The sequence below is a fragment of the Herpailurus yagouaroundi genome, unplaced genomic scaffold (genome assembly GCF_014898765.1).
Source record: "Herpailurus yagouaroundi ecotype Mexico unplaced genomic scaffold, PumYag 164, whole genome shotgun sequence".
NCBI lineage: Eukaryota > Metazoa > Chordata > Mammalia > Carnivora > Felidae > Herpailurus > Herpailurus yagouaroundi.
The window spans coordinates 945,135-957,566 of record NW_024412405.1 but is presented as its reverse complement, the minus strand read 5'-3'; the positions used below and the strand labels follow the sequence as shown (position 1 = coordinate 957,566).

Here is a 12,432-nt window from a genome sequence, read left to right as displayed (position 1 = left end):
GCAGCCTCTGCTCATCTTTCTCCTCCCTGCGTCCCCGCCTCCCTGCGTCCCCGCAGTGCCGTGGTCCACACAGTCTCCCACTCTGGAAGACACCACTACTCATCACAGCACATCACAGGTTCCTCAAAGTGCAGCCCATCTGCGTGTGGCAGGCACCCGGCCAGGCCCGGGTAAGACAGGTTGGCCGTAAATATCTCTCACAGCCATCAGTCGCTCCTGGCTAGAAACAGGAGAGTCCCCAGACACAGGATAGTTTTGAAGAAATAGATAAATTATTTTTAAGAACTGAAGTACCTGCGAATGTGCCCTGGGGGCCATCCGTGTGGTCCGGGAGGACCTACCTGTGTTGGGGGGAGGTGGGGACAGAGCTCTCCACCTGCCAAGGGCAATCGTGGTTTCCTTTGTCATTGGCTTTGTGACCAGGTGGACTTCTAAAACATGCTGACTCATCTTTAAAACTTTGTTTTGTGAAATTATAACCGAAAAGTTGCTGTTTTAGTTTTAATGTTTGCACAGATTTGTACGTAATAAAAATACAGGTTTTTGAAGTATCCTTCTTCCTAGAAGTCTTGGGGTTCCCCAGTGGTGGTTTAGAAATTATCGAAGTTAACATTTTCCCAGCAGAATCGCCAAGAATTCTCGGTAGCTTCAAAGAATTCTGATGTAAGAATGCATTGATCATATAGGACCAACCATGCTGTGCGTGTACTCAGCACGTGTCCTGGGACTCTACCGTGCTCCCGCCGCTGTATGAGGCTTTGGGTGTTGGGGGTATCAGCAGGGAATGAGCTGGAAGAATCAGCCAAGTGGGGTGCTGACAGTTGACAGAATGCCGTGATACGGGATATGACCAGAGGTGGCCAACACCCAGGGGGGCCCGAGGCGGTGCCAACCCATCCTGCGGGGAGCTCAGGAGGCTGTGAGGCAGGCCCCATTGCCTTTCTTGTGCGTGTGCCATTTCCAAGCCAGGGTGTGGGGTGTGACCACCGTGGCTCTGCCGTGGGGACAGGAGGCAGGAGACAGAGCAGGCACACCAGTGCCAACGCCCAGTGCTGTGAACCTGCACCACCGGCTGCGGCTGGCCTGTGCTCCACCCGGGGGCTTTGGGGAAGCCAGGCCAGCACCCTGGAGAGGGTGTGTTCCCCTGCCCTGCACTGTGGACAGTCCCCAGGGCACCTGGGCCACCAGCTGCCGCAGGTGCGATGAAAGCAAGCTGGTGGCACCGAGGCTCCATCTCCAAATGTGTCTGGCCACCCGAGTGAGACACAGCACTTACGTAACATGCTGTAATGCGGCTGTTCCCACCACCATGTGGGCAGCTCGTGAGCAGAGCCCCCCTGTTGTGAGGTATTCTTTCTCCTTGTTGGATGCCTTCAGCTTGGCTTGAAATAGAACACAGGGAAGCAAAACCCAGAGTCCCCAAAATCAGATGTTCTGTGTCTGCGTCAGCTCTGAGGTGTTGGGGGCAATGGGCGCTTGCCTGTCACGTCGTGGTCACAGCCGGTGGCCTGTCATGTTGTGGTCATAGCCAGTGGCCTGTCATGTGGTCACAGCCAGTGGCCTGTCACAGTCATGGTCACAGTCAGTGGGCTGTCATGTCGTGGTCACAGCTGGTGGACAAAGGTGGAAACAAGGAGACATAGAATGAGGATACATTGGTTCAAAGTTTGCACCGTCCTCGGATGAACAAACCTTTTGAGAACTACCTGAGCTAGGGTTCCATTTCACACATTAGCCCACCTGTCCTAGACCACATGTGTGTGAGAGTGTGTGTGAGCATTTGGGTATTTATAACAGTGTACGGGTTTACGTTTTGAGCTAGCCCAATTCAAGCTCCGTCTATACCGTAGAGCATGCTGCTGAAGAAGGTTCCGGCTCTAGGCATTCTTAGTCTGCGCGGGGCAGGAATGTGGTTCTTGCTGGGAGGCCGTTGTCATCCGTGCATGCAGACAGGGTGCAAGGCGACATATCCGGCGATGCAGGGTCTTTAGGGCATCCAGTAAATATGCCACACATGGCAAAATAATACTGCATTAAACAAGGTAGTGAGTTCCTGCCTTGTGCCACTTCCTGGAGTCTAAGCACAAGGTGCTGAGCACTGATGGTGAAGACAAAGCAGTGTGAGCCCCAGGAGGGCTTCCCGGTGGAGGTGACACTGGACAAGAGTCAGAAGGGGAGGAGGAGCTGTTCAGCAGGGAGAGGACGATGAGCATGCCCCTTGGAGTGTAAGCAGAGGCGGGAGGTCAGGGGGTGCAGGGGTGAAGGGCAGGTTAGCAGGCGGGGGCATGTCCAGGCTGCAACCTCACCCAGGGGTCAGGAACAGAGTGGGCCGTTGGGAGGTGCAGCACTGACCACGGCATGGCCAGCTGTCTCTGAACCAGCCTTCGTGTGTCCCACGTACTTCTGCAGCCGAGAGGAGCTCACAGGGCACGGAGCCCGAAGAGGCCGGAGGGAACAGGGCTGGGCGCGTTCTCGCCGCACTGCAGGGGGAGAAAGCAGGTAGCCCAGGGCAGGGCAGCTGGGGGTCATCAGCCTGGCACACCAGTGGGTGGGTCCTGGGGGTGGGGACAAGTCCATGCAGAGTGTTCCGGAAGGGCGTGTGGACAAGTGTCCTTCCTTTAAGTTTGGCCCTTCCTACATATTTTTCATTGAAACGTCTGTTCTTGCATGATGTTCGCAAGTGTCCCCAACACCTACCGAAGGGGTGGCCTTCGCTGCCCCTGTCTGGAGCCCCTGCATCCAGACCTCATAGGAACAGCCTGGCAGCAAGAGGCCTGTGCTCGCTGCCAGCCTCCCCGAGTTGTGCCCTGGGGTTATCAGTACACACACCTGTGCTTGGTTTCTGCCATTGCCAGGCAGACGGAGTCGGTCAGGCTGAGCTGCTCCATTTTATGGATTAACTGTGTAACGCGGGCCGGACAACTGTGCTCTGAGCACACCTTCAGAGAGTTCCTTGAACTGGAGACAGGTTTCAAACAGTGATCCCCAGAGCACCAGGATTCCGGACCTTCCAGTGTATGGGTCAGCGTCAGCTGTGCGTGTAGATGTACACGCGTCTCTAGGAATGTTGATCCAGAAACCACTTAACTCTCTGTCTCCAGATGACATTTGTGTGGCCATCACACTGTGCATGTCCCTAAGTCAGCCAGGGTCAGCCCCAGAAAATAAACAATTTTGTTTCAGTGTCTTAGAAACCTACCACAACCCTTTTATGGTCACTGGATTACTAAATTACAAAAAGATGTTATTTTGTAGCCCTCATCCCCAATCCTCTATCTAGTTACTTCTGTTTTGCTTTATGTATATTTTTGAGAGAGAGACAGAGCACAAGCGGGGCAGGGGCAGAGAGGGGCAGAGAGAGAGGGAGACACAGAATCTGAAGCAGGCTCCAGGCTCAGAGCTGTCAGCACAGAGCCCGACACGGGGCTTGAACTCACGAATCACGTGATCATGACCTGAGCCGAAGCCGGACGCTCAACCGACTGAGCCACCCAGGTGCCCCCTGTTACCTCTGTTTTTAAAATATGACTTTAATGTTGGTATTTCCCCAGCTCTCAGTTCAGAGAGTTGGTTCCAACCCAGAGAAGGTTTAATTACTGCTCTTTGTGGTCAAAGTATGTGTTTGTGTAGGTCGTTTAACGCCATCTCACGTGACCGCTTCCGTGTTGAAGAATCGGGGACCAAAGCAGAGAGGAGGCAGGGGAGGGAGTGTTTTCCGCCTTCAGCAGTGGGATCTATGTGCCTGGAGGAGAAATGAGGGTGATGAAAACCATCTTGAAATTTAGAAAAGATGGCTCAGTCTCATCTCTGCAGGGAGACTTTTAAGGAGCTTTTTCCTTAAATAGTGGCAGCCAGTTTCCCAGAGGCCAGTGACAGGTTCGAGCAGCCCTCTCATCACAGGTGACCCAGAACCTGCCCACGGGCTCCCACCTTCGGTGTCGTTCCTCTGAGTCATTTCTATTCTGCTCAGAGGAGCCAACCCGCATGAGTGCCACCGAGACACTGGGGACCTGGCGCCCTGCTTGGGGGCTGCCTCCACCACTCCCCTCTGGGCCGCGCCGTGGGTGCCTGGCACAGAGTGGGACAGCAGACGGGCGTGGGCCACACGAGGCTTCCCCCCCCCAGCCACTGAACGAGGCTGAATGTGGAGGCTGTGGGCGGTGCCAGACATGGCTCTCAGCACCTCCCTGCCCACACGCCACACTGCTTAGCAGGCACCTGTCCCCGGGGGCAGTGCAGAGGCCCACCCGGAGGCCACAGATGGCTGAGCGTGGGCGCCGGAGACAGCGGGGCCCTTGCAGAGGCTCAGGGGCCCCCCGCCAGAGACACAACCTGGGGTCCCCAGTGACAGGTGGTTCCCACATGCCGGCGGCCAAAGGTGGGAGAGGAGCTACGGGGGAAGGTGAGGCGCTTGCTGTGGCCCGTGGGCAGTGTCATGCAGTGGGACCGGCTCACACGGCTTCCAGGCAGCCAGGGGCAGGGCCACCCGAGGATGGTCACTGGTCATCGGTGGCCTTGGGCCGTGGGGATCTGTGGGGCACAGAGACCAGAGCAGAAAGTGGAGTTGCAGGGATGTAAGCCATGTGCTTGAGGGCACAAGCCTGAAGCGAGGCAGGGGGCAGGTGGCTTGCTTGTGGACTGAGGCCCTTGGGAGCCAGGCGGGTGTCCCAGCAGGAAGCACGGACAGGTATACAGGCTAGGCCCTGAAGGGGGCCATGAGCAGGGTGGGGCTGAGGTCAGGGAGGCCACTGTGGCCGGCTCTGGACTCTGGTTTGTTTGCAGGGTTGGGGAAGTCTCTGGAAGGTTTGCACAGGATGTGTCATGACACAGTGGACCTCATAGAAGGGTCACGGTGGCACTTCCGGGGGGAATCGGCTCAGGGCAGCAGTGGGGGGTGAGGAGTAGGGAAGCCAGCGATAGAATCTGGGGGTGTCCCGGCTGGGGCACAAAAGGAAGGGGTGGCTAGGAGAGCCCTGGGCGTGTGCCGAGCGCTGACCGGTCATGGGTACCGACAGGCGCTGGCCTGGGCCGCCCAATGCCTGCGGGCCCAGACCTTGGTCCAAGCCCTTCTCTTGCTCTCACACAGAGATCAGGTCTGGCATCAGAGGCTCAGGGCTGTCAGTGCAGTTCCAGCCTCGGGGCCTTGGGGGTGAGGCCAGGGCCCCACATTCAGCTATTCGCACCTGGTCGCACTGAGGCCTGTGGGTGGGGAGTAAAGCTATCCCAGGATCCCCGATCCCATTCTCCCCAGCTTCTCCGGGGATGCTCCAGGCCCTGTGAGACCCTCTGGATCAGACACTCCACAGGGCCGTGGAGTCTGAGGGCTGCGTGGGGTGGGCCATCCAGGGCGGTGCATGTGAAAGGAGAGGGGCCACCCTCAGACAACCACAGCCCTGGTCCATGCGTCTTCTCAAAGCCACCGGAACCACACAAGGACTGAACGTGTTTTATGTTCCCTAGTGAGGCCCTCAGGTACCTTTTGTTCCTAGAGTTTTGTCAGACCCGGTGTTCCCAGATTCCGGGACGGGCTTGGTCAGGAGGAGGAGGCCAGACTCCCTCCCAACCGGGACAGCTACGCTATGGGCTCCTCGTCTCAGGCTGGATTCCGCTGGCCAGGCTGAGAGCGGTCTGGGCCCGAGAGCGTGGCCCAGGGTATGGCCGCAGCCTGAGCATCCATCAGCAGGTGGACAGGTAAACAGGCTGAGACACACAGGAAATATAGAGAGGGGCGCATACACAGCCAGGACACCCAGGCCAGCCGTCTCTCCTGCCGCGCCCCTTCCTGCCCCTCCGATGTGGGGCCTTGGGCTGTGCTGCTCCTTACCGTACATCGTATTTTAGCTGCACTGGGCCTAGTTACCCAGAAATCAAACTCAGTTCCTTCAGAATACCTTCTTGTAGTAATGGGGGCTCCCTGGGCATCAGCACCTGGAAGTATCGGCATGTGGAGTAGGCTTTCAGTGGTATGTGTCACACCACGTTGTTGAGGCTTTGTGCAAGCACCACATTAGGTGCAGTAGGAGTGTGCACTGGGGGAGGCACTGTTTTGTCCCTGTTTCACAGACGGGGAAACAGAGGCACAGGGAGGTGAGCAGTGTACCCGAGGTCACGCACCTTGTAGGCAGAGCTGGCAGCCAAAGAGACTCCTGTCTGCGGTGCGTGCGCTAGGGCGCGAGCTCCCGTGTATGTTTTGGAACACAGCTTGTGTCTATATGGCTTTGTTTTTCTTTGACAAGCATCTTGGTTCCCTGGGGCTCTCATAACAAGTGCCACAGACTGAGGGGCTGGAAACAACAGAGAGCCACTCCCGTCCTCACAGTCTGGAGCCTGAGGTCCGAGGTGAAGGGGCCTACAGGTTGGTTCCCTGGGGCCATGCGGGAGACCCTGTCCCTGTCCCCAGCTTCTGGCAGTGCCTGGTGATCTCTGGGGCCCCTGGGCTTATGGACACATCCCCCGTCTTTGCCTCCATGTTGGCACGGCATCTCCCTGTGTGTCTGTGCCCAAGTGTCTCCTTACGATAAGGACTAGGCATATTGGGTTGGGAGCCACACTGATGACCTCACATAAACTTGCTCACTTCTGTAAAGGCCTTTTCTCCAAATATAGTCACATCCTGAGGCACTGGGGTTTGGGCTTTAACACGTGACTTTGGCAGGATACCTTTCAGCCTGTAACTAGTGTAATAAGCTTTTGACTTTATAGCTGACAACGAACGTGACGTAGCTGCAGAGGCGGTGTGACTTTCTCCTGGTAAGACGTGGGACGTGTCTAACAGCCCAGCGTCAGCAACCACGCGGCCTCAGTGAGCGCCCTTCCGCCTGGACCACACATCCACTGCAGCCATGCGAGGACCCCGCATCCAGCAGTGCGTCTGCCCACAGCCCTCTCTGTTCTCTTGCAGGCGTCCTTCCCGGCAAACCTCCAGCTCGTCCTTGTCCTGCGCCCAGCGGGGTTTTTCCAAAGGACCCTCTCTGACCTCGCTTTCAAATTCAACAGAGATGACTTTAAGATGAAGGTGCCGGTGAGTGGCCTGCCACGGCTCTGTGGGCAGAACGGAGCGTGAGCACGTTCTTGGCCCACGCAGCTGATCGAAACTCTTCAGGTGCTAAGCCCAGCGCCAGGGGCGTGCCCAAGTGCACAGCAACCCCGCTGGGCATTGCCCCTTCATTCCCTAGCGCTCCCCAGGGCTGACATCCACCCTGTGCCTCGGGTGATCCCTGTGGAAGTGCAGGTGCTTGTCAGAGCCACAAGTCTAGAACATTCTTACTGAGGGTCAGGCCGAAGAACGAGAGCCCAACAGGCTGAGAGCCATCATCAGCCTCCTAGTGAGAAGCAGCCAGGAAGCCCAGGAAGCCTATTTCCCATGAAGCCTGCTTGCACCCCACGTCACGACAGTCACTGTGGGAGCAGCGCGGGGCAGGCTGCCAGACAACGCCCAGGAAGCCTTTGTTTTCCATGAATTAGTTTGCACACAAGCCCCCAGCTTGTGACCTCGCCTTGAGACCACCTCGACAACGCCCACCAGATTGCCTTCAAGGACCTGAGCACCCATGACGGTGGTTGCCCATGACACCTTTACCTGTTCCTCGGTGCACGGGGTGGGGTGCTCTGCCCGGTCAGGGGCCATGAGTGAGGCGCCCCTGGCCCTGTGGGTGAGTCGCATGCTGCAACCCTGACCCCCGGGCTTCGGGTCTTGGAGAAAACCCATGCACCTGCGGTGTTTGCAGCACCGAAACGCCTTCATTTCTGACAGCCCATTTCCTCGACGGTTAGGGACAAAACCACAGAGACACCGGCTGAAAGTTAGTGGCCTGGCACTGAAATCACCAGACGTGCTCTGTGCTCCCACCAGGACCCAGTCTCCTCTGATGGCCACCTCTCAGCCCCAGGGGAGCGTGACACCCACGTCCAGCCACTGGGCACGTGAACCTCATTAACAACAGGTCTCTACGCAGACCCGTGGTGTTCAGTAATCAACAACACACAAGGGGGCGCTGGGCTCCATCTGGCCAAAAGCTCTCAGGACCTATTTTGTAGGACCTTAGCATCTGGCTGACAGCTTACAAAGCAAAGTCTGTATTTTTACCCAAAACTCACGGACAGAATGTCCTCAGAAAGGACAAGAGAAATAGACCAATGAAAGCAAGCCCTGTGCAAAGAGCTTCCTCGGTCCCTGAAGCCACGTGTCCCATGGAAGGGCACGGCCCTGACTCTGGTGATGTCTGTAGTGACTTTGCTGGGCTTTGGTGGGAACAATGACAAAACCATCCTCTTTCAAGTCAGAGCACTGCTCAGTGACCACCGCGAGCTCCCTGGCGGATGCCTGACGTGGGTGGTATGCCCAGCTCTGTCAGGGTTCCAACACCTTCCCTCCGTGCTAAGGCCCATCGTCACAGGCCCATTTCACAAAGGGGTAAACCGAGGCACAGAGAGAATAAGTGACTTGCCTGACGCCAACCAGCCTGGAAGTGGTAGAGCTGGGGTTTAAGCCCAGGTCCAAAGCCAGGCACCTCCTGTCCACGCTGCCACCATTAGTGATCAGCGGGAGAGCTTTTCTCCCCCGTCCGCTGGGTGGTCTCTTCACGGGGCGGCTTTCTTCCTCCTCTAGGTCATAATGCTGAGCTCAGTGCCAGAGTTACACGGTTACATCGACAAGTCCCAACTGACTGAGGACCTGGGCGGGACCCTGGACTACTGCCACACGAGGTGGCTGTGTCACCGCACGGTGAGTCGTCCCAGGCTGCCTGCACGCGGGTGCTGGCTGTGGGCGGTGGGTCTCCTTAACCCTGAGTTAATCGGCCAGATAGCTTTTGCACTATGATGCTGCCTTTTCCAAAGCCGTGTTCCCAGTAACCTCACTTCTGTTCCCCAAGAATGAGGAGATGGTCTCAGTGGACCTCAGTCATCTAAAGAAATAACATGAGTAATAAGTTCGGGAGTGGCTTTCTCTGGGCTCAGAGACCAAGAAACAACAGCCCTGCGAGGGGTGGGGGCGGATGTGGCCCTCGGGCCTCTCTTAACTGGGCAAGGGGAGACTGGGCGCAGAACGACTCTGGCTGATGAAAGTGAACGCAGAGAGCGTCCAGTACGTTTCTGAAGCCACCAGGCCCGGGGTCTGGTCTAGGTGTGACTGCGGCTTACTGTGGTCCTGCCCTCTCTGACGACGCCCGAGCCCCTGCACCAGACACCTGCCTCCCAGTGCAGCTTGGTGATGGTTGTTTTCCTTCTTCCCCAGGCGATCGAAAGCTTCGCCCTCATGGTCAAGCAGACTGCTCAGATGCTGCAGTCCTTCGGGACCGAGCTGGCCGAAACGGAGCTGCCCAATGACGTCCAGTCGACAAGCTCGGTGCTCTGTGCTCACACGGAGAAGAAGGACAAAGCGAAGGTACGTGTGGCTTCTGTGCGAGGCCGCCAAGGGGAAGCAGCCCCGTGGGCATTGGGCAAGACAGGCCGAGGCCGTTCCCAAGATGCCTGGGACAGGGGACCTGGCGAGCGCTCCCAGGGGAACTGAACGCACTCCTTTCTAAAAGCGGCTTGTGGTCAGACTGAGGGACGTGGAGCCTGAGTGCAGCCAGGAGCCGCAGCCTCGCTCTAATTGGGCGTCCAAGGTGCCGGGGCTGCAGGGCCGCTCGCCAGGCGCGTCTGCCACTTATGAGCGTGAGCAAGGCAGGACTTCTGCCCCCAGTTCCCAGGCGGCAGGCCGGGTCATGGGCCGCCTTGGGCGACCGCAGCCCTCAAAGCAGCGTCCGTGCTCCAGTACTCACCGGGTGGGGTGTGGCTCCGGGTCAGTGGTGGCCGTGACCCCCTCGCTGGTGGTCCTTGGGGGCGGCCCTCAGCCCGAGAAGCCTGCCCTCTCTTTCGCTCCCGGCGGTGGGGACACTGTGGGATCAGGCCCACAGAGGTCTGGTTTCCTGCTATCTCTTACCTCATCCACTGACCCCGAGCGACCTGTAGCCTTAGCTGTGCCCCAGCCACAGTTGGGGGAGTCTTTCAACACCTGCCGTCCTTCAGTGGCTCTAGGGGAACGAGGGAGTGAGCGTGGGGTGCCAGGCCCTGTGCTGTCCCCGCAGGAGGACATGAGGGCGGCCCTGGACGAGGGACAGAGCCTCCTGCAAAGCGTCAGAGAGCCCCTGGCCAAGGGCGGGGGGCGGAGCCTGAGCCAGGACCAGCTGGACAATCAGACCACCGTGCAGAGGTGAGGGCCCGAGCCGGGGGCAGGGCATGGCCACGGACTGGGGACAGAGTGACAGGCGGCAGTGACCCCCATCCCCTCGTCCTCATGGGAAGAAAGGGGGCCACAGGTCCTTACCACTGAAATGCTCTTCTTCCATATCCCGAAGAAAGTGGCTGTTCTGGGCAAGAAAATTTCTCAGAGCAAACAGCGCTTTTCTGCAGCCTGGGAGACATTCAAGGGAGTCCGTGGTGACAGGGTCTTACCAGCCTCATGGAGCCTCTCCCCTCCCCACCTGCCCAGCCCTGCCCACCCGCTGGTGTGCCCGTGAGGAAGGGACCCGCCAGCTCCCGCCCCCCACTTGAGCCTCGGGTCTTCTCGCCTTCCCTGTGAAGGGGACCACAAGCACGTCCTCCCTGGGCCCCCGCTGTGTGGATACTTGCCGTCCCTAACACCGCATGGTGCCCCGGAACGCCCGCAGCTCCATGCATAGGCCAGGTCCTCATTTGGGGAGGAGGTGGGCACAGGAGCAGAGCCTCTGGACGGCTTGCTGGTGACACCCAGGCCACCACAGGCTGACCCAGGCCCAGGTTCACACGCCGGCCCAGTGCTCCATGCTGGGGACGTGGGAGGCCCCAGGGGACGTGGGGGAGGCTGGGGTGAACCCCAGTGCTGACAGGGTAACACGCACAGGGTGGCATGGCTCTGGCCTGGGAGCCATGACCGCGAATGGTGGCAGCTCACCGTGCCCTTCGTCCCGAACCCAAGTCAGATGTGAGAAGCGCAGAGCACTGTCACATCAACCTTGTAACACACTAGTCCCTTCCCCCGAAATGTGTCCCCTCTGGCACATTTGGCCTGCGAGTCCCATGTCCAGGGCCTGAGAGAGAAGGCGAGGGTCCGGGCAGCCCTGGAGATGGAACCCGCGCCCTGCACCTCGCACCCGCTCAGACGGAGCCTCACCCCTGCCCAGGCTCCTGGCCCAGCTGAACGAGACCGAGGCCGCCTTCGATGAGTTCTGGGCAAAGCACCAGCAAAAGCTCCAGCAGTGTCTGCAGCTCCGGCACTTTGAGCAGGACTTCCGAGAGGTGAGTGGTCGCGGTGGGGGCGCCTGGCGCTCCAGCCACAGGAAGCCGCTGCGCGCTGAGCTGCCCCGGTGACGGCGGCGCCACACGGAGCCGCGAGACTGGGTGGGATGAGACCTTGGAACGCGTGGCGAGTGAGCCGTTGCGCACAACACGTTACCAGACCCCGTCGGCATGCACTTCCTTCCGTGTTCCCCAGGGACACGTCCAGGAGCCATGCATATGCTCCTTTACTAGCATGCATTTGTCTGCGCCTGCTGTGTGCTGGCCCGGGGCCCCATCCTGCCCATACTGGGCGGCAGGAGGGTCAGGACAGGGAGGCGTGGTCCTGGCATTAATCGTCAGCGTTGGGGCTCTACAGAATCCCGCTGCTCAGTCATTTATGCAGGGTCAGGACACGGACACATCTGCGTGCCCTCACCTCACCATGGAACGACATTTTCCCTGGCCCTTCTGGTCAGGACTGGGGGTGGGTGGGGGGTGGGATCTCGAGGGCATGAGGAACGAGTAACAACACCAAGCCCGGCACTAAGGCTGTTGTAGGGCCATGTGCAAGGGCAGGTTCCGACACCACCCGCCCTCCCCCCCACCGACCAGTCCTGAAATGTCACGTTTCAGAAAACATGGGATTGGCTCAGTTAGCTCTCACTGCCAAGCTTGGGCAGGCACAGGGAGCCAGCCTCCCTGACTTGGACCAGAGAGGTCTCCCGCCAGCCCCTGTGAGTAGCACGCCGTTGGGGGCGCATGGAGAGCATGGTCGTCCATGACATACTTCTGCAGGGGCTGAGGAAGGCTGGCCAAACAAGCTTTCTATTCGGGGAAGGTTGCAGGTTTGTGTGCATTGTGAAATAATCCAGCAAGACCTCACGTGCCCTCAATCCAGCTTCCCCAGAGGACACATCTTGCAAAATCGTGCTCAGCATCCCAGTGTGGACATTGACACTGACACACTCAGCACACAGAACATTCTGTCCCAACACAGACCCGTGTTTCCTTCTTACAGACACACTTCCCTCCCACCCCGCCCCAGCCTGCCCCATTCTGAACTCCTATCCCTCCCCCTCCTGAGCCCCCAACCCCTCCTGAACCCCCACCCCCTCCTGAACCCCCACCCCCTCCTGAACCCCATTCCTTCCCACCCCTCCCCCTCCTGAGCTCCCAACCCCTCCTGAACCA

General features: G+C 58.8%; 1 protein-coding gene across 13 annotated transcripts in view; it reads left to right on the top strand.

Moving 5' to 3' along the window:
- Positions 1 to 12,432, top strand: part of MCF2L (MCF.2 cell line derived transforming sequence like) — a 133,103-nt gene that overhangs the window by 99,102 nt on the left and 21,569 nt on the right. For all 13 annotated transcript variants that reach the window (XM_040487031.1, XM_040487026.1, XM_040487027.1 and 10 more), the window contains 5 exons: positions 6,902 to 7,021; positions 8,609 to 8,725; positions 9,236 to 9,385; positions 10,071 to 10,195; positions 11,145 to 11,259. In XM_040487031.1, the coding sequence (XP_040342965.1) occupies positions 6,902 to 7,021; positions 8,609 to 8,725; positions 9,236 to 9,385; positions 10,071 to 10,195; positions 11,145 to 11,259 (627 nt within the window). The remainder of the gene's footprint in view (positions 1 to 6,901; positions 7,022 to 8,608; positions 8,726 to 9,235; positions 9,386 to 10,070; positions 10,196 to 11,144; positions 11,260 to 12,432) is intronic.